The sequence below is a fragment of the Gallus gallus genome, chromosome 3 (assembly GCF_016699485.2).
Source record: "Gallus gallus isolate bGalGal1 chromosome 3, bGalGal1.mat.broiler.GRCg7b, whole genome shotgun sequence".
Classification (NCBI taxonomy): Eukaryota; Metazoa; Chordata; class Aves; order Galliformes; family Phasianidae; genus Gallus; species Gallus gallus.
Window position 1 is genome coordinate 52,422,484 of NC_052534.1, and position 26,375 is coordinate 52,448,858.

The following is a 26,375-nucleotide window of genomic DNA, read 5'->3' on the forward strand; positions in this document are numbered from 1 at the left end:
CCTGATGGCAAACAGGTGCCATACGAACACTGCAGAGGTGCAGTCATAAGTGCAGTGCATGTCTTAGGGAATGAGAAATTCAGCTGTATGTTTGGAAGTGCTTCTTGATATTTTTTGTAAGATAATAAACTGTATCGCTTGGCCAGATGGTCATTTATACGCATGTCACTTTATTAAGCACTGTAGGAGTGCCTTAGATGGCAGTAAGTTATATTTACACCCTTTCTAATAGCTCCTTTGTGCTGATAAAGGGATGTAAACTGGCCTCAGAGTAGGCGAAACTTGCAGAATAGAGCTGTAAAACTGCCAACTGCTTGTCATTAGCATGAAGGCCTACATCTCTGCCTCTGGTGGGACACAGCCATCTCTCAAGGGCAGTGCAATTAGGCAGTGGGTCTGACATGGCGTATTTCCACTTTCCTTCAGCTCCCAGAGCCTCATTTCTGGTCCTTGGAGAAGTTTTCTGTGTGCCGGGGTGAAGGAGCTGTGCCGTAAACCTGATCATTGGAATGTCTCAGATTAGAAGCAAAAATAAAAAATAACCTCCCACCTTTAACTGTAAAATACAGCTTTTATCCCTAGGTCCTTGTGTGTTCCATCTTGCAGTGGGGGCTCACAAACATGCTGGTGTGGCCACAGGTGGCTCAGCCATTGTGGAAGGGACAGTGGAACGTGGGGCAAGGTGGAGCTGCCTAACGTAGCACTGCTGCTAGGCCTCAGCCTGGGTGAATCCCTGCCTTCCCCATCAGTGCTGTTTTGAAGACCTGCAAGTACTTGAAAATATGTTTGCTCCTTCTGTTTCCTACTCCTGTTTGCAGAGCATGGATGCCTTAAGAACAAACTCTTGCCCCTTTGTTATGGGATGTTGGGATGCGGTAGAAGTTCTACCCAATCTTTTCACATTTAATCTTTTGTTAATCTCGGTGAAAAAGGGGACAGTTTCCAAATCTGAATTTCCCCCCCTCATCTTCTCAAGTTTCTCAAGTTATGTTTAGAAACAGGAAGCTGTTTTGCATAAAGGTAAGATTGTGTTTTTAACAAAGTTGGTGTTAGACTGGCTAAATATACCCGCACAGTCATACTCAGTGGGTAGTCCTGGCTATTTTTAGGCTTTATTTTTGCCTCTCTTTATTTATTTTTTTTTAGTGACACCTCCACTTCAGTTTCTACTGAGGCACTGCTTCCTGAGCCTGTATGAAACTTGCAATTACAGAAGGAGTGAATCTTGTCAGGTGTCATTTATCATGCATTGCAGAGGGCTGATTTCAGTGAAGGAAGAACAAAGCTTAATAAAAAGAGAGAGAGAAGCATTCTCTTAATAATTTGCCCTTTGCAACAGCAGACCCTTATCTGATCACCCACGCTCATCTTGTTGCTGACGCTGTACTTGCTTCATTAGTACCAGCTATTTTTACACCTTTTGTGTCTTTTGAGGAACTGTGTGGGCCTGCTGGCTTGTAGTGATTCACTATCTCCAGGGTGAACAGGGTGTCCTCAAGTCCTGCAAGTGGGGTAGGAAGAAAGAAATGGGGGGGAAAGGGTTCAATTGGATAAGCAAGTTGGTTAATTGCCTGAGGTGATATGAGTGCCAAAATATTGCAGTTTAGTTCAGTGAAAATAACTTATGTGCTTTTGGTTTGCAGCAGAAGGTTTCAGATTAAGAGCTATGTAAAGGAGCATTTACTGATTAATCCACCTTAGTGTAACTTAGCAAACATAAAGCCCTATGTGCTCTGTCTTCATGTTGATGATATTTCCTTTTGTTCATAGTGTACAAGTGCCATTTGATACATCAGAAGAACCCAAGAGACTTCAGGGTCAAATCTTTAGCTCATTTCACTTCCATTTCTGACACTGGAAAAGAGGTAGATTTGGTGGAATGGATCAATCATGATGCAGGGTGAGAACCCTTTATGGGGTTGTTTCTGAAGGTTTCTGAAGCTGAGCAGCAGTTGCTTTCCATTTCTATACACCAGTAGCAGTGAATGTGGCCTCCTAAAATCCCTTCTGAGCTCTCTTTCACCTGATGGCAGATTTTAAGGTTTTTGCTGTCCTTATACTTCTCCTGGGTAGGAGAGATTTGGTGTCCAGTTGTGACACTTTTGAGTACAGCATAACGACTTTATCTTGCAGGCTTCCTTGGAGTTGTTTCAAAAGTTAGTGTGATGAGGGATACATATATGAAACTTGGAGGAGCGGATTAGACTACAAATGCCCCATAGTACTGCTCTCTTGTCTCACCTTGAGTGGTACCAAGTCGTGAACCTGAACATTGTCTTTCCCAGAAAAGCTGTGATTTTTATTGTGTTGAGACCTTAACTGAGCTGTCAGCTTGGACTGTGCCTCTAATATCAACCTGTGCAATAACAGAGGCTTTACAAGTACATTCAGGCAGTTTTGGTTGAAAATTTTCTCAGCAGTGTTTACTCAGGAGAGTGGCCATCATATTAATAGACAGAGTTGATGTATGTTTTGTAGAAAGAAACCTAACTAACTGCACAGAATGAAATATCATATGTTCCTACAAAACACAGTATAAAGTGTATGTATATTTTATTGAATTTTTAAGAGGTGTTCTGATGCAATTGGATATTGCGCATGCTGACTTCCAACGCTTCATACAATAAAAAGAAGGAAGTACTGTAAAAAATGGCCAGAGTAACTTAAAAGAGCATTTTTTATTTTTTTTCTCCTGTTAAGCACCCTGAGGGTTTTAAGCAAAGCAGCATCCTTAAATGTGCAGCCTAGTTAATATAAGTTGTATGATCGTTGCAGTGATCATAGTCTTTAGACAGTGTTAAGTGCCTAGATTCACTACTGTAAAATGCCTGTACTGAGTCACTAGTCAAAACTGAACATTAAGGCTGTGGGGTAGTAACTGCTGTGACACCTGTGGGATGTATAGAGCTTGGGGCTTAGTATCTGATCTTAGCTGAATTTTAAATGGCTTCACAATTGATTGAAATAAAACTGCCACGAAGGGCCCCATTCTACTTTGGGTTCATATAATCGAAAAAAAAAAAATCAGTAGGAGCACACTACCAATGCTTTGTATGCATCTGTTTTTGTTTTGACATGTGGTTGACCACAGGGCTCAGTAAATAATAGCAGGTTTTAAAATAAGTTTGTATAATAAGCTTAGTGTGAGTAAAAAACAAACACCAGATCAGGTACTATAAATGTCTTTGTATGTAATTCTTCTAGGGCTGAATGCGTCCCTCAGAGTCAGTGCCTTTGCCCAATCAAAGAAAGTGTTTGAAAGACCCTGATATTTTCATGTTAAGCGCAAGTGCCTTCTCCTGACACAGTATGAAAGAAGGCTTAGCTGTCTGCAAATTCTACAGCAGTTGCATAATTAGTATTGCATAACTTCTAACTGAAAAAAAAAACTCACTTCCCAGAAAATTCAGTGATATTTTCCCTCTATGATGGAAATGCTAGGCCTGGTATTTTTTATTTATATTTCTATTTGGCAGCAGAATAACAATTGCTTTGTCCATAAAAGTGATGCAATATTTACACAAATTGGGATTTATTTATTTTTTTTCTTGGGGGAACTTGGGGAAAACCTTTGAGACACATCAGCAGGCTCTTACCAGCACTGGGCTGCTCTCCTCAGCTGCTGCTCAAGTCTGCAATTCTTTTGTGAAAGTGAAGACACGTCAAAATTTGCATTTAATTTCAGTTAGGAAAATTTTTGTATCTGACAACTTTATCTGAACTCTCCAGTGTCACTGTTCTTACCCTTTTGACTGTATATGGTGTTTTTAAATCTAGAAATCTAGAAATGACTACACAGCGTATGCGTATTGGAATCTTGCCTTTTGTATACACTTTACCTTCACAAGTGCTGTTAAATTCATAGTTTGGTGAATCCATCCTGTATTAATTCCCATTTCTGATTAACACATTTTCTCATGCTGAATTAAGAATAAGGTCTTCAATCTCATTAATATTCACCAGCTTTTGCAAGTGCACATGCTTCACTACAATCTGGATAGCCCCACATAGCGTCACTGGTTTGTGTCTGAGTCTGCTCCTCATAACATTAAGTTGTTCAGCTTTGTGGGGCTTTGTAATGCCCACTTGTTTATGTAACAGTTTGAGGGCAACAGCAGGGCAAAAGCTGCATTTCTGTTCTGCACTGCAGGCATGAAGAAGAAGTTGTAACCCTACAAACAGTTAGCAGAAACTATTTCACACTTTTTCAGTTTGGCATGGTACTGTCATTGTTCAATTGCTGTGGGTTGGAAGAAAGTGAGATAGAGCTGATTGTCTTCTGATTAAGAGAGCAGCCCAAGAATTACGAGCTCTTTTGTATCTCAGCAACCCTTCAGATAGTTTTACATCATTTTTGTGTAGTTAGTAAATATTGTTTATTTACTACTTATCTCATCCTTGAGTGAAATTCATTCTTGTGCAGATGCAGACCAATGAGATTATGCATTGTATCAAACTAACTTCAGTCATCAAAATATTGTTCAAAGAGGACTTTGGTGGTGTGCGTCTCTTTCTGACTGTTCTCTGCATGGGAGCTGTTGTGGTGTGCCACTGTATGTTCTGATTCAAAAACAAATGGGGGAAAAAAAGTAAAATGACAGTGCTATTTTTGTTGCCTTCTGAATTTTTAATAATGCTTGAAGTGTGGGCTGTCAGATCTGCCATTTCTCTGCCATCGCATTTGAAGTTCCGCATGGGAAACTATAGGTATTTTACCCATCCGTTTTCATCTCTTAACTTTATCTCCAAGGAATTAAGTAGCAGTGTGAGCAGACTAGCAGTTTACATACTTCTTTTGTTTAGTTTCACATCTGAATAATCACAATTATTTGCTTCTGTGTTGAGATCGGTTCAATCTGTCTGTGCTGGAACACAGCCAAACAAGGTAGGTTTTGTATGACATGTTGAAGCACCTCTGACAAAATGCTATGTGCTCTGCAAGGTTAGGCAACCTGAAGCAGAATTATTTGCCTATTCTATTAAAAGCAGTGGCCTCAGAGAGATCAATTAGCTCCTTACTGACTGACAAGATGGTTTGTCCTGCAGGCTGTTTTGACAACTCTTTGATAGCAGTTATTTGTTCAATTCAAGGAGATGATCTGCGATTAGTTTGGGAACTTGTACCTATAAAGGAAGTGTTTAAGATGAATTTGGCTCCTGTGTAGCTTTTTTTTTCTCTCTCTCTCAATCCCTCCCCCTTCACCCCCCCCCCCCCCCCCCCCTTTTATTTTTTTTTTTATAGTCATCCTGTGGAAATAAGTCTGTGTTCAGTTGGACTTTGGCAACGTGAAAGCTTTTTTTATACATTTTTTCCATCCGGTAGTAATGTGTACATTATGTATGATGCTGAAACAGGAAATAGCGATGTTCTTAAGTGAGCAATCTGTGTCATTACAGTGAAAAGGTCAACGTTAAGGCATTTCTGCTGTAGGGTTCTTCTATGGCTTCTTAAAATATACACTCAACTTGAATTTAAGTTTTTTGGGAGTGCTATTTTTCAATAGAGAGTGGCAATTTGAAATTACATTTGAGATACTTAACACAGCAATAAGTGAGTTCAGCTGTGCTCTGAGCATTTAGGACAAAAGCCAGCATCTCTTACAGAAAATGATCCAATGTTTTCTTAGTAATATGTAATTGAAAATGTATTGCAATATGTATTATGAACTTCTTTGTGGACATCTTAGCGGTGTTGGATTAGTTTATTTTCAGTCTGTGATAAATAACCTCAGATATTTAGTATGTAGGATGATAAAGTCTAAACCAAAGCAATGTCTGATTTTGTTTGTTTTTATGAGGAATAAGTCTGGCATTATGTTCCTGGATTTGATGCTCATTGCTTCATATTAATACCAGGATAATGTAGAACAGAATTTGGCTCTTTGACTTGCTGTTGAAATAATTTGTCTCCTATTAGTCACTCCAAGTCATTTCTGGTCAAAGCTCCTTGAAGTCAAATGAGAGTTTTCCTTGATGCCTGAATTTTCTGTAAGGTATCCACAGAAGGGATATATAGCAATGTGAAGATGAACAAGATAAAGCCTTCATATGAATGAAATAATTAATGCTACTACAATTAACTAAAAAGTGCTACTGTATACTATTTCTTAACTTCCAGTATTATAGAATATTTCCTAAAATGGGAGCAAGATTTAGTGCAAACACAAGTCAAGATATGAGATTTTATATAGCTTCTAGATTTACATGCACAGATCCCATCCCCTGGAGCCAGCAAGTACCAATGACACAGATTGTGTGTTCATAGAAACCTGCGAGTATAAGCTTGAAATTGGCTTGCAGTTCCATAAAGCCAGAATGTCCTGCACTTGATGCTTCTGTAACTGCATCTTCAGTGTCAGTCTCTTCAGCTCCTGAATTCTCAGGGAATCCATGTGAGCACAAGTATTTACCTAACATAGAAATGAGTAACAGGTTGTGCACTATAGCTTCTTTTCAAGCAATTTTAGTACAGTTTCTTTGAATATTTAATAAATTCACAGGGTACTTGCTGAGCAGTATTCTTTTTATTTTTACTAGTACTTTTAAATGATGTTTGACAAATATTGTAAATAGTAGCTCAGCTGCCCAAATTTAAAAATGCGTGTTATCTAAATGTTTCAGGGTATTTTAAGAACTCTGATTTTCTGTCTAATTTTGGAAAATGGCAATGTATTCAATAAAATGCTGAAATCCAGAGGGCAGGCAGAATATCTGAGGTGGAATTAAATGAACAAGACAGAGTAGTGTCTTTTAAGTGTGAAGAGGTAGTAGTGATTTCAATATAGAAAGTAGTAGATGAAAATAAATACACCTAACCTGTTTTAAAAGGGCTGCCATGGAATTGCATGTGTAAATGGAAGTCTCATATTGCTGTTGAACTGCAGCTAAGGCACAGGCGTCTTTACATTCCCCAGTAAAGCAAGATTTTGCCAAGTGCCAGTGGTTGACAGAGGAATTTACAGTCATTCCTAGAGGTGTTTAAATAGACAGGTAGAAGGCCAGCTACAAAACCACAGTCAGAAGGGACCTTTGGCTAAGGATCTGAAAATATGGAGAGACTCCCTCTGGGTAGCCTTTTTACAAAGCTGGGTAATAGAAGAAGTGTTTCTTTTTCCTTATCTTTTTGGTAAGTGCAGGTCAAAGACTGAAGAAAAGGAGTTTACACCTTGATGAGATTGTCAAGTGTAGTGTCAAACAGTATAAAAAAACTAGCATTCGATTATCTTTACTTCATTTGTGCAAAATGTCAAAATATACCCAAAGGACTGCAGTCCTTTTGTTACCTTGCTTACACTGCACAAGAAAATTCAGCCCACAGATGAATTTGTAACCTTGTACAGAAGGATAAGCGCATGCTTGTCTGTTTTCTTGCTGGTTAAATCCTTTGGTTCAGAGATGCACACCTACTGCTGGAGGAAAGCTCTTTTGCAGATGGAGCTCATTATAACTTCGCCTAGGTAGAAGAAACTACAAATCTATATCCTGATAGGGTTCCTGATCCTTTACTTTTTAATCCCTTTTCTTTTTTTTTTTTTTTTTTTTCTTTTTTCTTCACTGTATTGTCCTTACCAGGCAGCTCTGTGGGTCTATCATTAGTGGAGCAGAAGGAAACATGGGGTAGGATGGCAAGCCAAAGATCTGCTCTTCTTCTTCCCAAAAGGCCAAGTCAGTTTCATTCTCACCTGCAGGTGTGGAGTAGCTCAGAGGTGGTCTGCTTTCTCTGTAAGTCTGTCTGACTGCTGGTCTCATCCCAGACATAAACTAAGCTTGGCTAATAAGGGTCTTGGCAGAGGTCTGTATGTGAGCATAGGGATTTTATAGGAGCCACTGCAGCAGCTTGTCTCTACTAACTGGTGTCCTATAGAATATGAATTCCTCAGGGGCCAGTTACAGTGGTTTTAGGACAGCTTTGTGCTGGCAGAGATAGACAGGAAAGATTTAAAGCAAGGCTGGATCTGACCCTTAGTCCTTACTCTAGAGTCAATATTTATTCTGTATGGTGCACTCAGGATTTAGCCGGGAAGACATAAGCTTCCAATTTGTTCACTTGCAAGAGCTGTAACATGAGCTACAAATTGAGAAGTAGTAAAAGTTGTATTTTGCCAAATTTTATTTTAAAGCTTTTTAGTGTAACCATTTTAATGATCTGGGGGAAAAGAAAAGAAAAGAAAAGAAAAGAAAAGAAAAGAAAAGAAAAGAAAAGAAAAGAAAAGAAAAGAAAAGAAAAGAAAAGAAAAGAAAAGAAAAGAAAAGAAAAGAAAAGAAAAGAGGAAAGAAAAAGAAAGAAAGAAAGAAAGAAAGAAAGAAAGAAAGAAAGAAAGAAAGAAAGAAAGAAAGAAAGAAAGAAAGAAAGAAAGAAAGAAAGAAAGAAAGAAAGAAAGAAAGAAAGAAGGAAAGAAAGAAAGAAGGAAAGAAAGAAAGAAAGAAAAAGAAAGAAAGAAAGGAAGAAAGAGGAAGAAAGGAAGAAAGGAAGGAAAAGGAGGAATCCTGGAGCTCTGTAGCCAACCAGATCTGTGTCTCCTGTGTCTCTTGTATTTAGCTCACAGAGGCACCTTAGGAGCAGGAATGATAGAGTAATTCTCCTTTCTAGAAAGTTTTAAATGTCTTGATTTAGTAGGTGCATCTGACATAAATACAGTTCCCAGTTTCCCAGTTATGTCCTTGTGTTCAAAGTTTGCAGAGAAGTGAAATGCCCTGGTTTGAGGCAGGCAGATAGTGCAGTCAGTGTGGTGGGGGATCTGGCCGCCGGGCCACATTCCAATGGGAACCTGGCTTGGGCCAGTTCCAGGGAGGCCTTTGCAGCCAGTGGCAAACGATGTGCTCGGCGTAGCTGGTGCATGCTGTCTGATCTGTGTAGGTGGGCTCCTCTCAGCCACTCCAGTGAAGCCAAATGGCACCAAAGGCATTAAAGAAAATGCACGTTTTTATCATCCTTAGTTCACTGCCTTTAAATATGAAGTTTCTGAAATATAGAGAGCTCCTGTCTATTGAAGAATATATTTTTGACGAAGAGCAATACTGAAAAGTGTATTTACAGTGTTTTCCGAAGGAGAAGCATTAATCAGTTGAAATTTGGAAGTCTTTTGTTGGCTTAAGTTAGTCTCTGGATTCAGGAAGATGAGATAAAGGCTTGACTGGAAAAAACAGACAGAATGCAAACTAGCTTTGCAGTGTGTTGGATTTCTCCAGTAAAACTTAGTCCTAGGAAAAAAAGAGAAATAATATTAAAACCATCTTTGACACGGAGTGGATAGCAGTTCAAACCAAACCAGAAATGACTTTGTTGATTCTGGTAAAGGATTTATTTTCCCCAGGAGAAAGACGTTGGCCAAACTTAAGCCATCAATAATCCCCGTAATTACGGGGGATGTATACCTGTTTCACGGTGTAGGTTGAAAAATCATATAGAATGTTCTGAAAATAGTAAGGATCACCGGATAACTTGAACTCTGCAATGGAGCTGGAATTGATGGAAGTGTACTAGCATAATCTTTTGTTCAAATAAAACTACTGCTGTCTTGTTTCTGTGATTGGCAGATTTATTCTCTGAATATGTTCTTGGCAGTGGGAACATGGAAGTGAAAGGATGTTTCCATCTTCTAGAAATGTCTTCTTCACCATCTCCAAAATTGCCTAATAAGGGAAAAAGTACTTTTATTTCAAGATAGCTAATAATTTTATGCTCTTTTGCATAGAAACATTGTCCCTTTTGATTGCTAGTAGGTGGCACAGTAGTGATTCTCTTTACATCAAGTCATGGATGGGGCCTTACTAATATTCATTTATTCTTTGAAAATGTTATTAAGTAAAAGTATTAATCACTTATTGTGATTACAGAGAGCTAAAATGTCTTTTTACTTTTGATGAGTTTTTTATTTTATTTATTTTACTATTTTATCACCTGTTGGTTTTATTCAATGGAGAAGGAGTAAGTGTTTTAGCTGTTTTTCTCACAGTTTCTTACCAGAGGTTATTATACTAACCCATATCCCCTCCCCTGCCACTAATACTTCAGGCATTGCTAAAGATTTCTTAAAATAAATGAAAGTACTCTAGATTTTGACCTAAATAAAACCTCTGAAGAAGACTAGTAAATATTGCTTTTGTTATCCAAATTGAACAAACATACTTTTTTTAACAAAACAAACAAAAAAAATCTGTTTTCAAGATTGGATTTGTTGAAAACTGCATGGGAGAATCCTCCTTTTACAGCAAGGGGGAACTGATCTTTCAGCCAAGCCAGACAGCAGTCAGTTCTTCTTTTTCGGGTGTGTCTCCTGTGGTGATCTTTTCTGTAATGCATCATCCTGCAGTCAGATAATGATTGGACAGGTGGCAAATTATGGCAGGTACAGAAGTCTTTTAAATACGCACTTGGTTTGTAGGTTTCTCTTTTGAGGAGGCAGCCATATGTTCTTAAGCAGTCTCTCACTGGTGTTAACTGAATTGAAATCTTACTTGCATTTCATTACTTTTCTTGTACCCTCATGGTGACAACATGGCTGGGATTTCATCCTGGTCCCTGAAACATTTAATGAGTAGCCTGGAAGGCCTGAAAGTATTAGCTGGAAAGAGTTATCGAAAGGGGATTTGTCAATAGGATTCAGGGATAATCCAGGCTTAGCAAGGGTGTAGGAATGAAGAGTGACATTGGGCAGCTCTCTTTCTACAGATTCAAGAAGGTGAGACTGCTCCAGTTTAGAAGCTGTCCTTAAAAGGCTCTTAAAAAGGTTCATGCTCATATTCTGAAAAAGGTACTAACTTGGAGCTCTGAGATGCAATATGAATTTTTTTCCAGGAGATGGATGAACGAAGTTTTCAGGCCTCTACTGTAAATAATAGAAAACTTTCTTCAGCATTCATATTTAATAATTTCTTATGACTGTATTTTTTTTTCTACAGGAAATCTGAAGATAGTCATGCCTATTAGATGCCTACAAGATGCAGGTAATTGTTTTATACCAGAAAAAGGCATATATATTCATTCCCTCTGAGTTTTCCTGAACTTCTCTAATGTTTCTTCAAGCCCAATTCAGTTTTTCCACTGTAGGAATTAAAAATATCCCAGTATCTCAAATACTATTTTTTTGATTTTTTTTTAACCTTTTTTTCTCACAATTGCAAAATCTTGACCGTCTTTATAATTTGCACCGTTTCATCCAGAAAATATCCTCTTTGGATAATATGGAAGCAGGAAGCTTATGTTGTTCTTCAAAAATTCAGAGGGGTTACCTCTGTTTTCAGCAGTGATTTGCTGAAAGGGCTTTGAAACTAGATGGCAGACTTCCTGAGAATCACATCTCTTTTAAGACCTCAGGAAGCTTACCAGAACTGTTTAGCTTGAGAAGGGTAGATTTCTGTTTTCTCTTCTTATGGGTTCTACTGACTAGTGATTCCACTTGCATTAAATCTTTGGAGCCAGTCTTTACCGTCTCCCCTCACAAAATGGGGTTTTGTGAAATGTAGTTACCTTTACTTAAGTACCTTAATATTTTTAATGAAAGGCTCAATTAAAATGCAACCAATTGCACTGATGTTATTTTGCTTGACTATATTAATTAGTATGGGGGTTTTCTTTGTTTTTACTTTTTCCTTACAGATATCTGTGTCACCATGGAAGAGATGAAGAGAATAATCTAGTAGATCACAAATATCTCTGTCATTCTGCATCTCAGTTTTTAATAACAATGGAAAATGTCCAAATGCTATAATAAGCCTTTGCAAATGTGTAATAAACTGTTTAAGAAAGTTTATGCCATGAACAGGACTGTATAATAATCACATTAGTATACAGACACAAATCTAATGCCTATAGACTACTGCGTGGAAAGTTCCAAAGAGAAAGAAAAGTCTGTGAACTTGCAACAGCTCTGGAAAAATGGGAGCAACAAAACTTTAAAAAGCACAGCTTTGGACACACTCCATGAGTCTGCACAGCTTTCAAGTGAACTAGCACTTAAGACCTTGTGTAACAAAATGGACTCTGGGGACACAGCTATAGGGCAAAAAGCTACCTCAGGGTCTGGAGAAACTGCTAAAGTACCAAGTAGATGGAGGCAAGAACATTCAGCTGTTATTAAGATGAGCACTTTTGGCAATCAAGAAATACAGAGGCAACCACAAATAGATCACGAGCAAATTGGAAACACAGCATCAGCACAACTTTTTAGTTCTGGGAAACTGGTATCATCGAATGAAGCTGCACAGCAAGTCACGGAGAAGCAATATCCACAGCATCGTCCAACTCCTTACTCATGTCAACATTCACTTTCTTTCCCACAGCATTCATTGCCACAAGGTTTCTTGCACAACATAAAGCCACATCAGAGCTTGGAAGGCCCTCCATGGCAGTTTCCTAGCCACTTGCAATCAGTTGCCTCAGAGGACTTATTTCCTTTTCATATGCATAGCCATAGTGGAGGTTTCTCCAGGAAGAAGATTTCAAGTTTAAACCCTGCTTATAGCCAATATTCACAGAAATCTTTAGAACAATCAGAAGATGCTCACAAGAAGGAGCACAAACCCAAAAAGCCTGGCAAGTACATTTGTCCTTACTGTAACAGGGCTTGTGCCAAACCTAGTGTACTTAAAAAGCATATTAGGTCTCATACTGGGGAACGACCATACCCTTGTGTTCCTTGTGGTTTCTCCTTCAAGACAAAGAGCAACCTCTACAAGCACAGAAAGTCACATGCCCATGCAATTAAAGCAGGGTTGGTACCTTTCACAGAGTCAGCAGTCTCTAAATTGGATCTAGATGCCAGTTACATTGATGTGGAAGCTGAAATACACTCAGATGGTGAGCAGAGCACAGACACTGATGAGGAGACCTCACTCCTAATGGAAGGGTCTGAAAAACTGAGCCCCGTCCCACAGCTCCCCCTGGACATGGCTAGTAGGAGCAGTTTTCACTCCTCCATGGAAGAGTCCTTGGTGGGGCCAATGAAAGTGCCCATTTTGATTATCCCTAAGAGTGGAATTCAGTTACCCAGTGAGAGTTCACCCTATATTGGCTCTGATATGTTGCAAAACCCATCCTTAAGTACTAAGGCTGATGACTCTCATACAGTTAAACAGCGACTTGCACTAAGACTGTCAGAGAAAAAAGGGCAAGATTCTGAGCAGTCCTTAAACCTCCTTAGCCCACACAGTAAAGGAAGCACTGACTCGGGTTACTTCTCCCGCTCAGAAAGTGCTGAGCAGCAAATAAGCCCACCAAATACCAATGCAAAGTCTTATGAAGAGATCATCTTCGGGAAGTTTTATAGGATTAATCAAAGAACAGCACTAACAGTAGCCACAACAAATCAGGAACACAGTTTAATAGGTAGAAAGGGCAAAGCAGAGCCATTATCTCTCTTAAATAACAGATTGGATATAAAGATGCTCGAGGAACATATTTCTCAGCTGACTCCAAATAAAGAAGAACTCATTGACTCCAGTAATTTGAGCACTATTAAATCTACACAAGTTTATCCAGGCAGAAATGCAGAATCTAGACAATCCCAGAGTGCCACATCCCCCATCAAAAGTGAATCCAACCTGTACCAAGCCAGTCAGCAGGGTGAGGTGCCTGTCCTTCTTGAACCCCCAGTAGATTCTTCTCCTCTTATTAGAAGTAACTCCATGCCAACCTCTTCTGCAAACAGCTTAAGTATTCCCCCATCTCTGAGAGGAAGCCATTCATTTGATGAGAAGATGACTGGCTCTGATGATGTATTTTACCCTGGTACAGTGGGAATATCCCACCAAAGGATGTTGAGAAGACAGGCTGCCTTTGAACTGCCCTCTGCGCAAGAGGGGCACTCAGATTCAGATTACCATGGAAGACCAGGGAAAAATATAATTATTTCTTCCAGTAGACAAATAGCAGGTGACAAAGGACCATCCTCAAAAGAGAAGAAAATGGGAGACAAGGCCTTCTATGACTATGATGCCAGTGGAAAGCACTACAGAAAATGGGAAGAATTTGAAGCTCAGAAGCAGAGCTACAGAGACTCTCCCTCCTTAGGTGGAATAAACAAGGGGGGAGAGTACTTCATTGATCCACTTGGACAATCTCAGGCAATGCCATCCATGCTTGGAACTTTTGAAAACAGGAAGCGCAGGAAAGAGGAGAGTGTTGGAGACGAAGAGGACAGTCCCATGCTTTGCAGCAGTACGACTAGCAGCACTGCAGGAATTCAGTCTTTGGACTTTGATCCCAAATCCCAAATTCAGGATGTGCCAAGGAGTGGATTTTCCCTTCAAGGTCTGGACAATTCTGCCCACTGCCATGCAGAACGTTTTGACATGTGTAGGCCTTACTTGCAGTCTGGAAGTCCAGCAGCTTCTCTGGAAGACTCAACCTTAACTGCAGAGCAAGAAAAGACTGCAGAATCATTGACTAGAAAGCCCCCTGGAAATGTCATTTCTGTCATCCAGCACACAAATTCATTGAGCAGGCCGAACTCATTTGAAAGGTCTGAATCTACAGAACATATTGCATGCCAGCAGGATAAGATCTATTCACCATCTGAAATGTGTGAGAATGAGATTTGTGAGTCCCCAATGAGCCCAGACCGAGCTCCACAAACAGAAAATACTGACACCAGTAAGCCATCTCCGTCCCAGCAGCCTCAGTCGTATCATATGCAGCCCAGGTTGGTTCGCCAGCACAACATACAGGTACCTGAAATTCGTGTCACAGAGGAGCCAGATAAGCCTGAGAAAGATAAAGAAGTGCAGAACAAAGAGCAGGAGAAACCAACTGAAGAATTTCAGTGGCCTCAGAGAAGTGAAACCCTTTCTCAACTGCCAGCTGAAAAGCTCCCACCCAAAAAGAAGCGTTTACGACTGGCTGACATGGAGCACTCTTCTGGAGATTCCAGTTTTGAGTCCACTGGTACAAGCCTTTCTCGCAGCCCTAGCCAGGAAAGTAATTTGTCCCACAGTTCAAGTTTTTCAATGTCCTTTGAAAGAGAAGAAAATGTGAAGTTCATCACACCTCCCAAACAAGATGAATTTGGAAAACAGTCTGAGTTTTTGACAGTTCCAGCTGGTGCTTACTCGCTTTCCGTCCCTGGGCATCACCATCAGAGGGAAATGAGACGTTGCTCATCTGAGCAGATGCCCTGTCCTCATGCTGCTGAAATCCCTGAAATTCGAAGTAAATCCTTTGACTATGGGAACCTGTCTCATGCCTCTTCGGCTGGGACACCAACTACTGCCCTATCTCCATCACGAGAAAGGAAGAAATGCTTCTTGGTTCGACAGGCTTCTTTTAGTGGTTTCCCAGAGATTTCCCAGACTGATCAGAGCACAGAACAAAGTATAAAGCAGGAGCAGATGGAACACGCACAGGCTGGTCTTCGTTCTTCCCAGCTTGCCTGGCATCACTCACCTTCCTCTGTACTTCAGCCCATTCAGGTAGATGACTCTGGAAAACAGACTGTTGGCTCTTGTGCTCAGCTTGCTAATAGCTCATCCCACCTTGCCCAACAACAGGCTCTTCTTGCAGATAGTCCGGAAATGTTAAGGACTCCTATGATCCAACAAGCACCTTATATTTCTAACAAACATCCATCAGAGCAACAACAGCTATTTGCACATCAGGAAAATGTCCCATTTCCCTCTATTCATAGCACCTTGTTTCAGTTCCCATATCCAACTGTCTGCATGGTTCATTTACCACCATCTCAGCAGCCAGTGTTGTGGCAGTCATGCACAGAACCTCTACACTTCCAGCATCATTTTGTACAACAACTGCAGAAATCTTACGTCAAGCAACCTTTCCAAACAGACATTCCTCCAAGTTATCACCTGGAACACGTTCCAGAGCTTATTGGAAAGAAACCAGCTGATTATATGCATGCTAAAGAGCAAGCATACCAGCATTACTCAGGAACATCTGGGCAGTATTCAAAAATTACTCTTGCTAAGTACCAGTCAGACCATAGCATTAAACCAACAGATACCTCTTCTGAACAGCATCTTCAGACAGATTTTGACTCCCCAGGTGATGGATCTGTACAACCTTTGCCAGGAACAGTTGTTCCTGTCAGGATTCAAACCCATGTGCCGTCTTATGGTAGTGTCATGTACACAAGCATTTCCCAGATCCTTGGACAGAGCAACAGTCCTGCAATTGTAATTTGTAAAGTTGATGAGACCGTTTCTCAAAGAACATTGGTAACTAGTGCTACAATGCATGGAATTGGATTTAACATAGCTCAGATGTTAGGTCAACATGGAGGGCTAGAAAAATATCCTTTGTGGAAAGTGCCACAAACACTATCACTTGGACTGGAGTCCTCAATTCCTCTCTGTTTAACTTCCAGTTCTGACATGGCTTCTACCTTGGGTGGAAGCAAACGAATGCTTTCACCTGCCAGCAGCTTGGAGCTCTTCATGGAGACCAAGCAGCAGAAACGAGTCAAAGAAGAAAAGATGTATGGGCAGATAGTTGAAGAGCTAAGTGCAGTTGAGTTAACTAACTCAGATATAAAGAAAGATTTTCCAAGAATGCAGAAGCCTCAGCTAGTAAGGCAGAGCTGTGCTACTGAGCCAAAAGAAAGTCTGCCATCCGTGTCATCCTCTTCACCACTGTCGTCCTCTTCATCTCAAGATTTCCCACCTGTCAGCGTGCCAACAGCTGATGCTTTCCCACTAAGCAGGGAGAAACTTTCTAGTTTTGATTCCACATCACCAGGACAGAAATCCAGCGGCCCTTCTGAAGGAAGAGAATCTCCAGAAGAACTGGATGTTGATGAAACAGCCTCAGATATGAGCATGAGTCCACAGAGGTCTTCATTGCCACCAGGAGAAATTCAGCCAGAAGACCAACTGAAACATCCAAAATTGCCTCTTGGAATGCTAGTCCAGATGACATCGAGTACCAGTGGGAAAGTCACGGGCTCAACTATTCTCCTGACAGATGTAGCAGATTTTCAGCAGATCCTTCAGTTCCCAAGTCTGCGCACTACTACTACTGTGAGCTGGTGTTTCTTAAACTATACGAAGCCCAATTACATTCAGCAACCAACTCTCAAATCTTCTGTTTATGCTTCATGGTGTATAAGTTCATGTAACCCAAATCCATCTGGGCTAAGTACAAAGACCACATTAGCACTTTTAAGGTCCAAGCAAAAAAACACCACGGAAATCTACACCCTGGCTGCTATGCACAGACCTGGAGCTGGTAAACTGACTTCATCAAGTGCATGGAAGCAACTTGCTCAGGTAAATAGGAGGTTTTAATAAAATTAAATTAATATGTCTTTATTTGAGAAAATCCTAGTAAACTATGAAATGTGGTTTAATTACTTAAAAAAAAAAATCCCATTGGGAAATCAAACTTTGATATCTTCCCATGATGACTTTTGAGCCTCAGTTTACCCCTTTGCAAACTCTGCTACTTCTGCTGCCTCTGTCTCCATTTTGAGAATTAGTAGTGAAAGGTGAGGCTTTCAAACCTGTTCTTCACATGTTTCAGAACCAGAAAAGTTATCTCCTTTTATTTTGGCCTTTTTGCAGTGTCCAGATTCAAACAGGGGATGCAAGCATCCGTGCAGTCCATAAGTAAAGATTAACTTAAAATTAAGCAAGGCTCTTCAGATCATTTTAATGTTTTTTACATACTGATTCTTCCTCATGGACTAAACATTAGATGACAGTGCCAGGGAAAATTCTGTAATGGCAATAAATTACTTTCTAAGGCTTTTCCATTTCTATTTTCCATGATTTTTTTTTCCTCCTGAGGAAAGATATGGTGCTGTATTTTCTTTCCAGACTCACATAAAAATGTATCCAGGCTACCCCCCCCCCCTCTTATTCTCCATCAAATTGAATGGGGCAAACTAATTTGTTGTCTAGAGTTGCACCAATGAAAGTTTGTCTTTGACCTGGAATGTTAAAAGTACTTGAAATAAAGTGTGCATTTATTGTGTGTTCCAGCAGTAACACCATTCCTTGCCTTTGTTCTGCAGATGAAACACGAGCCATTCTTCTTGTTTGGCAGCAAGCTTGAAAAGAAAGTAGTGGGGAATATTATAAAAGAAAGAGTAAAAGGAGACATTCATGGAGATAAAGACATTACATCCAAACAAACCGAGCCGATACGAATTAAAATCTTTGAAGGAGGGTAAGAAAATGCAACTGGAAATTTCAAAGCTCAGCCTGTTGTTTTAAATAGATTTGAAAATGAATGTGAATGAACTGGGATGTAAATAGTCTCCTGTATTTCATCCATGTGTTGTAGCACCCAAGCTTGTTCTTGTTTTATGTATATGTCAGTGTTAAACTACAGGACATCTATATACTTTTAGTTTTACTATGCTATAGAACAATTATAGTTTTTACATCCTTGTGAGAATGCTCATTCTGTATTGTCATCTTTGTTCTTTAGATCATAATTAAAGAAAGACACAGTTAAGATTTTGTTATTTTCTTCACAATTATTTAATAGCTTCCATAAGGACATCTTTCCATTTTGTGATTTTGTGTGCCTCTGCTTATGTGAATGGGCTAGCTTGGAAAGTTTACTCCTATTCTTGTAATATTACATTTACTGAAGTTGGATTTGATGATAAAATGTGAGATAGCAATGAAATCTGTTTTCTCAGCCTAATCCATATATCTATCATCTAAGGTTGATAAAATGATGAATTTTACTATGGCTATCTATTACTCCTTTGATAATAAAAACAACTAACAGAGTGAGGGAAAAAGGAGAACTGAAAGATCATTAGCAATATTTTGAGGCTTATGGAGCCTGATACAAAAAACAAATTAAATGGACAGTTGCTTACCTCTCTATAAGAGTATGTTCTAAAATGTAAGATGCTGCATTATTTCTTTTAAAAATTCTGACATAGTGCAATTATTTGCCAGAGGTTAGTAGTAAGTAGTCAAGTGGCTGAACAAAATAGTTATTTTTCAGTCTTACCAAACCAAACAGTCTCATATCAATGTGTTACTGGGATAACTAAGTAGGTAGTGATGGAGACATGATGGATTTGCACATGCTATTCCTTCTCTTGTATTTTTGTACTCTAAAGGTTGTCCATCATTACTGTCATGTAGCTTGACTCCCCTTGGACAATGCCCATGAAATGAACATTGACATTTCTTTCTGGTCTGCAACAGTGAAAGGGTATAGCCTGCATCTTACTTGGAAGACTGAAAATGTTATTTTGGACATTATAGTTGGTATGCTGGCCCAGACACAGAACCTGGATGTTCTCTGTGGCTGTACATTGTTCTAGTACCCAAGTCAGTATGTTGGCTACATCAGAGTGATCCAAATTCAGGGATGAGCCTAAGTTTTTAAGAAATTTAAAAGGCTATTACTTGAATTCACACCCACTTTGAAGTATAAAATTTGCCTGCTTCCCACTCTGTATCATTTCTGAATTTGGATCACTCAGCTGAAGATAGTTTGCGCTGATGTAAGCTACATGATGAGAGGTCGGAAGGATAAAAGTGTGTTAAGAAAAGCAACTTGTAGGGGATTCAGATCAGTGTGAGCTGCAACAGATCACTCTATAAAACTCCTCTACAGTCTAACACCTTCTTTATGAAAACTTTGTGTGTTATTCACACCATCTTAAGTTTCCCTGTACACCAGTAAGGTCTGTGAAACTATTTATGTAAAGACATATATTTCATGTGTCAGTTAGGTATATCTCCTAGTAATACTTGGCTATGTTTACTCTCCTTTCTTGGAATAGAACAAAAAGAAAGAAACCTTGATGTCCACATTAATTTCTGGAATTGGGAGGGGACAAATAATTGGTGCAGTATTCTTCTCTAATAGAAGAATATGGCCTTCATATGTAGCTTTCTGCAGTGAATGAGGTGATACAGTCCACACTTCCCTTAGATGAACATTTTAATGTACATTTTACTGGAATTGTTTGTGGAAGGGGATTTATTCTTTTCATTATTTTCTTTTTGTTAATTTAAATGGATCTAATATTCTTTACATGTAATAACCCTGACGTTTATTGTTTTCTGTCCTGACTAATCAGTTTGTCCTCTTCTTCTGGTTTTTGTTTATGACTTCTGAAAGCTACCTCTTTAAGATGAGTGGCTTATCGTGCTTGCTTGCTCTTGGCTGTTTATAGAGCTGTTCTCTTCTACTCTGTTCTCTTCTTCTTTCATGAAGCTCATATTTGCATCACCTGAGCACACAAGTAGTGCACTGAACTATGCAGAAGATGCCCGTTGTGTTTGTTTTATCTTCTCTCCCCTAGACAGATAAGCACACGTGGCAATATCTTGTTTCAGCAGGCTATTTTCATTCATTTTTCATTTGTCCTGAGGAGTGCATTTGCTTAGGGCTCTTGATTATTTTTGTACTGTAAATGCAGAGAAAGCAGTTCAGAATTCACAGCTGAGGAAGATCTGCAGTCATCACAGTTTTCAGTTTCTGGGAAAGTCTGTCTGTTATACAGGAAAGTGTGGTCATGCAGCTGCTCTGTGCCAGGGTAGCAGAGTGCTTGTATGGCAAGCAGACTAAAAGTGAGTTATATAGAGCTGGGAATCAGTGAGAACCTGAAGCAACAGAATGAATGGAGTTCGGCAGAAAAGCAGATGTCACAGCACATCACTTACCACACTAAAGCCAGTCAAGAGCAGTTTGTAAGCAGTGCAGCAGACGGGGTTTTGAGGTAGGAACCTACCAACAGTGTTATCACCTCTGGCAGGTGGCTTGATTCAAATGAAATGATTTGATTCACAAAATCTGCTTTCCATCAGCTCTGACTGCAGAACCCTGGTGGGATATGAAAGAAAGTCAGCAATTTTAGGTTCAGTACTTGCTACAGTACTGTTAGTTACTTATGGTGTGAAGCTGAAAGAAAGAAGGGATAGAGCATATGTTCCCACTCATCTGACATCTTGCTTAATTATGTTATCAGTTTACAGCAATAGTGCACACTTTGCTTATGTTTGCTCTTTTATATCTATTAGTAATAGACATAGATCATTGAAAATCCCCAATAAAATAGCATTTTGGTTAGATATTTCAGGACTCCAAGGCTTATGAATACTTTTAACTCTAGCACCTCATTAAAATCAAACTCAGAGCACCAGTGACGGTAGTCACTTGAAAGTTATGTAGTGGGAAAGGGGAAATTGCTGAAAGATTTGAGGGAAGCACAAGTTAATAGTAAGATCTAATATTTCTGGGTGCTAGGAAAGGTATTTACCATAGATTCAAACTTCTTGTGATTCAGCATTTGGACCAGGCCATATTTACATGTCCAATTTATGTGTGTCACTTTTGTTACAGTTGTTCTGACGGGGCATACTTAGAGAGTCAAGATTAATTGTGGTCAAGAGCTGTGCGTATGAACGACAAAGAGATGGCTCTTGTCTAATTGACTTTGTGCCCAGTGGGATCTGAGAGGTGACAGAAGCTGGTGGAGTGAGGTCAGGCAGAAGAGCAGGAGAGATGGAGCAACAGAAAAGCAGATGTAATTCAGCATTTTTCTTAGCAGTATCAATCAGGGATGATTTAGTAGACTCCATCCCAGCAAAATTAGACTGCAAGGGATGATGAAAAGCAGATAAGATGGCAGTCTTTCAAACAATATTGGACATTTGTTCTGTCTGTGAGAGAAGGCCTGAAGGTAGCTGATGAAGTAATGGATAGAGAGATGGCTAGGAGTTGTTAGCATGTAAAAACAAAGGAGAACCTGGGAATTGAGGTGGACAGAAAAGAAGCATCTCAGAAATCCTGTACATCCGAAACTGCTGGAAAGATCATTGAACTATGCAAATTTTGCATGTGGCACTATGGACAATGATGGAAAAGGGAGAAAGCCAACTTTATTAGAAAGGGGATGAAAAAAATTAATTTAAGCATCCATATTTGAAAGAGGAGTTGATGTTTTCTGTAGATGGCACAATGGACATGAGAACAAGACAGTGTTTTATGCATTTTTAAGATAGCTTCAGTATATATATTGCCAGTGCTACTGTTGAACACACAGAAGCGTTCATCTAAGAAAAGCAGACTTGAAAAATGTTTCAGTGTAACCCTCCAAATTGCCGCTTGCTTCTTGTAGAGTTTTCATCACATTAGCAGAACCTTTCACACAATCCTTTATTTATCTAAAGTGCTGACTGTCAGTACCAGTGATAGTTTGTGGGTTTTGCATCCACGGAGTGACTGAAAGTACTTTGTGATGCTTAGGGAGAGGACAGTGGAGGAAAAAGGAATAAAAAAATATTATTTCTCAGTTCTTGCAATTTCTGAATTTTACTTCACTGTAACAAAGGTGAAGTTCTCATTCTAGGGAATGCCCAGTAACTTCAAGCCTCAAAACAGCTGGGCCAGATTCCTTCAACTCTTAGATTTCAGCATTATGAGTTTATCATAATAGTAAATGAAATGTGCAGCTTTATATTGGTTTGCATATCTTAATTCTTATCTAACAGATAATGTAATCAGCAAAAATAGCACTGAATACTTACGCCTGTGCTAAGAAAAATTCCTTTTATAGAGTTCTGCTAAGGAAGCAGGTTGAAAGTTTCCCATTTTATTTCTAGAGCAGCATGTACCTGCATGAGCTCAACAGTGTTCCTTGGAGTGAGATCCCTCTTTAGGAACTCCAGACATGAGTAGTGTAAATATGTACATTCTTGCTAGCCATCTGCATTCCCTTTATGCTTAATAGAAGAAAATGGGCATTTGCAGGATGTGATTTATCTGATCATAAGGGCTAAATCAGATAAATACATTTAAACAAGTCAAACTAATGATGCCACGAAAGGGCTCTGTTTTCAGTGGTGGTAGATGCCCACATGGTTCAAGAGTACAGATAGATGAAATGAATCTAATCTGCAGATTCATAGAAGAGGCTGTGCTTTGTCTACAGGAATGGTCGCTAATCTGTTTCCTAACCAGGTATTTGTAGTATACCCATACCACAGCTCTTTGCTTTCACATTGTTAAAAAAATAACTAAGATACACAAACACAATGAGACCAATGCATTCCCCGTGAAAGGGAAATACTTTGTGAGTTTCAGCTTGAAAATTCAGCAGTTCACATGGACTTCTGTGGCAGTTTTGTGATGAGATATAAAATCAGGATTGGGTGCATAGAGGTAATGTCTGTTCCTGCATGTGATCTAAAATCTATATGATTTAAATACTCATTCTCTTTCAACAGGTATAAATCAAATGAGGATTATGTATATGTCAGAGGACGTGGCCGAGGAAAGTATATTTGTGAAGAATGTGGAATTCGCTGCAAAAAGCCAAGCATGCTAAAAAAACATATCCGCACTCATACTGACGTCCGGCCTTATGTATGCAAGTTGTGCAATTTTGCCTTCAAAACTAAAGGTACTTGACCCTTTTTTCTGAACTTTTGCAGCTTCACAAACAAATCTTGAGATATTTTGCCATCTGGGATCCAAGCACCCTTTGCAGTCAAGGAAAGAATTTTCTTCGAAACAAAACGACTATGTTTATGGATACAGGACTCTGTGACAGAGGTTGTCCTTTTCTCTTGAATTTATCCAGGGATACTGTGAGACTTAGAGACTCCTTGGATAGCTTCATTAACAGCTGTGGGCTTTGACCGGTCCAGCTTTCTGGAGATAAAATATAGTAGCTTAAGAACTGCCCTCACAAACAATACTTTCTGCCAAAGTTGGTACGTGGTACAAATTTTAACTGCAACAATGCTCAAATGTACTAGACAAGTACACTTATTGTGACAAAAAGTAGAAGCAGAGCATCAGCTAGTGAGGAAAACATGCCTTCACATGCTTTGCAGGAGGTCGGTTTCAAGTTTATAATTAATGTATGTCTCCCAGATGGGCCACTCCATCCACTGCAGCATTAATTATTAATAGAGATCTGATATCCTGTGTTCACATGTATTTATCAGCGCAGAAAAAAGCTTTCATTTGTCACTCGATGGCCATAGATAATGATATTCTTTGGAATTCGGATTTACCATGCAACTGTCTCCTTAAAAGAATAAAAACCCTCTTCTGTGGTAGCATTTCTTTGTAGCACAGCCCAAACAAGCCTTACATTCTCAATTTCTTAGCTTTGCTCTGACCATGAAGGGAAATTGGTTCTGATCCTATTGTACTGAATTTACTTGAGGGAGAAGAGAAGAAGCTGAAATAAATTTCTACAGAGATCCCACTGCAACTTCATGGCTGTGTTGAGGAATGAGGATTATAATAGTTTCCATGACTCCAACACTTCTTCCTCTACCAAAGACGGGCATAGCTCATGGATGGCGGTAGACCTATCAATCTAGTTGAAGATGAGAGCTTTGATGGGGGTGTAGAGACAAAGAGAAGGAGCTGCTTGTGGTAATCCCTGTGGTCTATCTGGGGAGCTGTTCTCAAATCACTATTTACATTTGACATTGCAGGAAAAATGGGTCTTCAGGAGAGACTTAAAGGGAGGATTGTGGTTTTGCAGCTCTGTTCAGAGCAGACATTCCAGGCAGAAGAGATGGCATGGAAATAAATGTGAGATTGCTTGCTGAGGCTGGCATTTCTGGCAGAGAAGAAGAAACAGGGAGGAGGTGGTGTTCTGTTGCACAAGAGAGGGATGAGTAGGAAGAAACTAAGCCTTCAAAGTGCAAGAAGTGTTTAAATTGTGTGTTGCTGCTCATGGGCTGTTGTCAGCCTCATAAGTATTGTTGCTATTTTGCTGAGGACAGTTGGGGACAGACCTTCAAAGCATTTAGCCACATAGAAGTATCAGAGGCTGAGCTGGATTTTTCATGCAGTACACAGACGCTGTAAGAAACCTACTGAGAAGGGAATTACATGAGCTACCTAGGACTGAAAATCAGAGAAAAGGAGCTTGTGGGCTTCCAAGTACACCTCTGCTATCTGAGACAGTGATGCACTGTTCCTGCCATCTGGAGACACTGGTCAGGGTCCCAAAAGCAGCATACATACACTCACAGAGTGCTTTTCCTTGAACTAAGAAGTGCCATGTCTGGGTTGGCACTTTCCCAGTTGTCTGTTGCAGATGTGACTAAAGTGGCTAATGGATTAGAGTGATATTCTCATTTCTCTGGCTTGTGCTTTTTGTGCCCAGGATTCTTTGCTATGGAATGTCTCCTGAGGCCATTCTCAACCCAGTTGTCTTATCTGTGAAAAAAACAGACCAAGACAGACACTTCAGAAAGTCAATAGTCTAGTGTTAGATTGCTCCCTCCTGGGAATGGGAGATCTGATTTCAAATCCCTGCTGTGTCTGGTTCAGATCCATACTCCAAAGCAGGGAGCTGAACTTGGATTTACCACATCCCAGGTGAGTGCTCTGAGTACAGCTCCTCTCTGGTCAGAGATTGCAGTCAGACAGTAAACTTGCACTGAGAAATCAGGCATAAGTGTCTTTTTGTGGGATAGTGCTGGTTCAGCAGATGCATTCAGGGCACTAAATGTTTGGAGCTCACATGTGAAATAAGTGGGAGAGTGCTTAGCTTGAGAGTGCCACTGTGAAACTCTGACTGAACCCTGAACGATGGTGCATTGGTGTTCTGTCAGTGTCCAGGCAATAAATAGTTATCACAGACACTAAGCCCAGGAATAAATAACTGCCAAGGGTGAGTTTTTGAGTTTGCTGGCATACCTAAATGCCATGTGGAAAAGTGGAGAGGTTCCTATATACCTCTCAGGTCTGAGTGTATTTGTTTATATATATATATACATATATATATATATATATATATATTTTTTTTTAAGCTATAAAAGCCCATTCTCATTAAAACAGGCTCTGGGCAATGGGCCAGATGAGTTCAGCCATGTCTGTTTCATTGTTGTTGTTGTTTGTTTTTAAATTGAAAACAGGATATCTGCAGGATAACTGAGTTATACACCAAAACCTCACTTTGAAAGTGATCTTTGCTGTTGTCAGTTAATTAGATTCATCTCTGATCCATAGGAAATCTGACAAAACATATGAAGTCTAAAGCACACATGAAAAAATGCCTGGAGCTTGGAGTATCAATGACATCTGTAGACGATGCTGAAACTGAAGAAGCAGGTATGTCAGAATGATTTAATTTAGTTGGAATGGCCTCTGGAGTATGCAAATGACTCACTGCACTTTAGCATAGTGCCTGGCATGGGAAAATGTATTAGGAGTATTTTGGGCATTTTTTAATTAAGAAGCATCTAGCAAACAGGAAGTATAAAAAATGAATCTGATCTGTTTGTCTAAGATATGTTTTTTTATGATACATCAAAAGGAGCTAGAAATAGAAATGTGTCATCTGTCTCATACAAAGTACCAAATATTTTCAAATTAGTTATGAGAGATGGTAACATTCAGTGAAGTTACAAGGTAGGGTAGGGTGAATTTTTCTTTGTATACTTTCATTTTCACAGGATTGAATTTGGTT

At 39.6% G+C, this 26,375-nt stretch overlaps 1 protein-coding gene across 17 annotated transcripts in view; it reads left to right on the forward strand.

Moving 5' to 3' along the window:
- The window catches only part of HIVEP2 (HIVEP zinc finger 2), a 126,604-nt gene that overhangs the window by 89,954 nt on the left and 10,275 nt on the right, over nucleotides 1-26,375 (forward strand). For all 17 annotated transcript variants that reach the window (XM_046939726.1, XM_046939733.1, XM_046939730.1 and 14 more), the window contains 5 exons: nucleotides 10,903-10,947; nucleotides 11,600-17,220; nucleotides 17,967-18,121; nucleotides 23,161-23,336; nucleotides 25,916-26,017. In XM_046939726.1, the coding sequence (XP_046795682.1) occupies nucleotides 11,806-17,220; nucleotides 17,967-18,121; nucleotides 23,161-23,336; nucleotides 25,916-26,017 (5,848 nt within the window). In that variant the 5' untranslated portion in view covers nucleotides 10,903-10,947; nucleotides 11,600-11,805. The remainder of the gene's footprint in view (nucleotides 1-10,902; nucleotides 10,948-11,599; nucleotides 17,221-17,966; nucleotides 18,122-23,160; nucleotides 23,337-25,915; nucleotides 26,018-26,375) is intronic.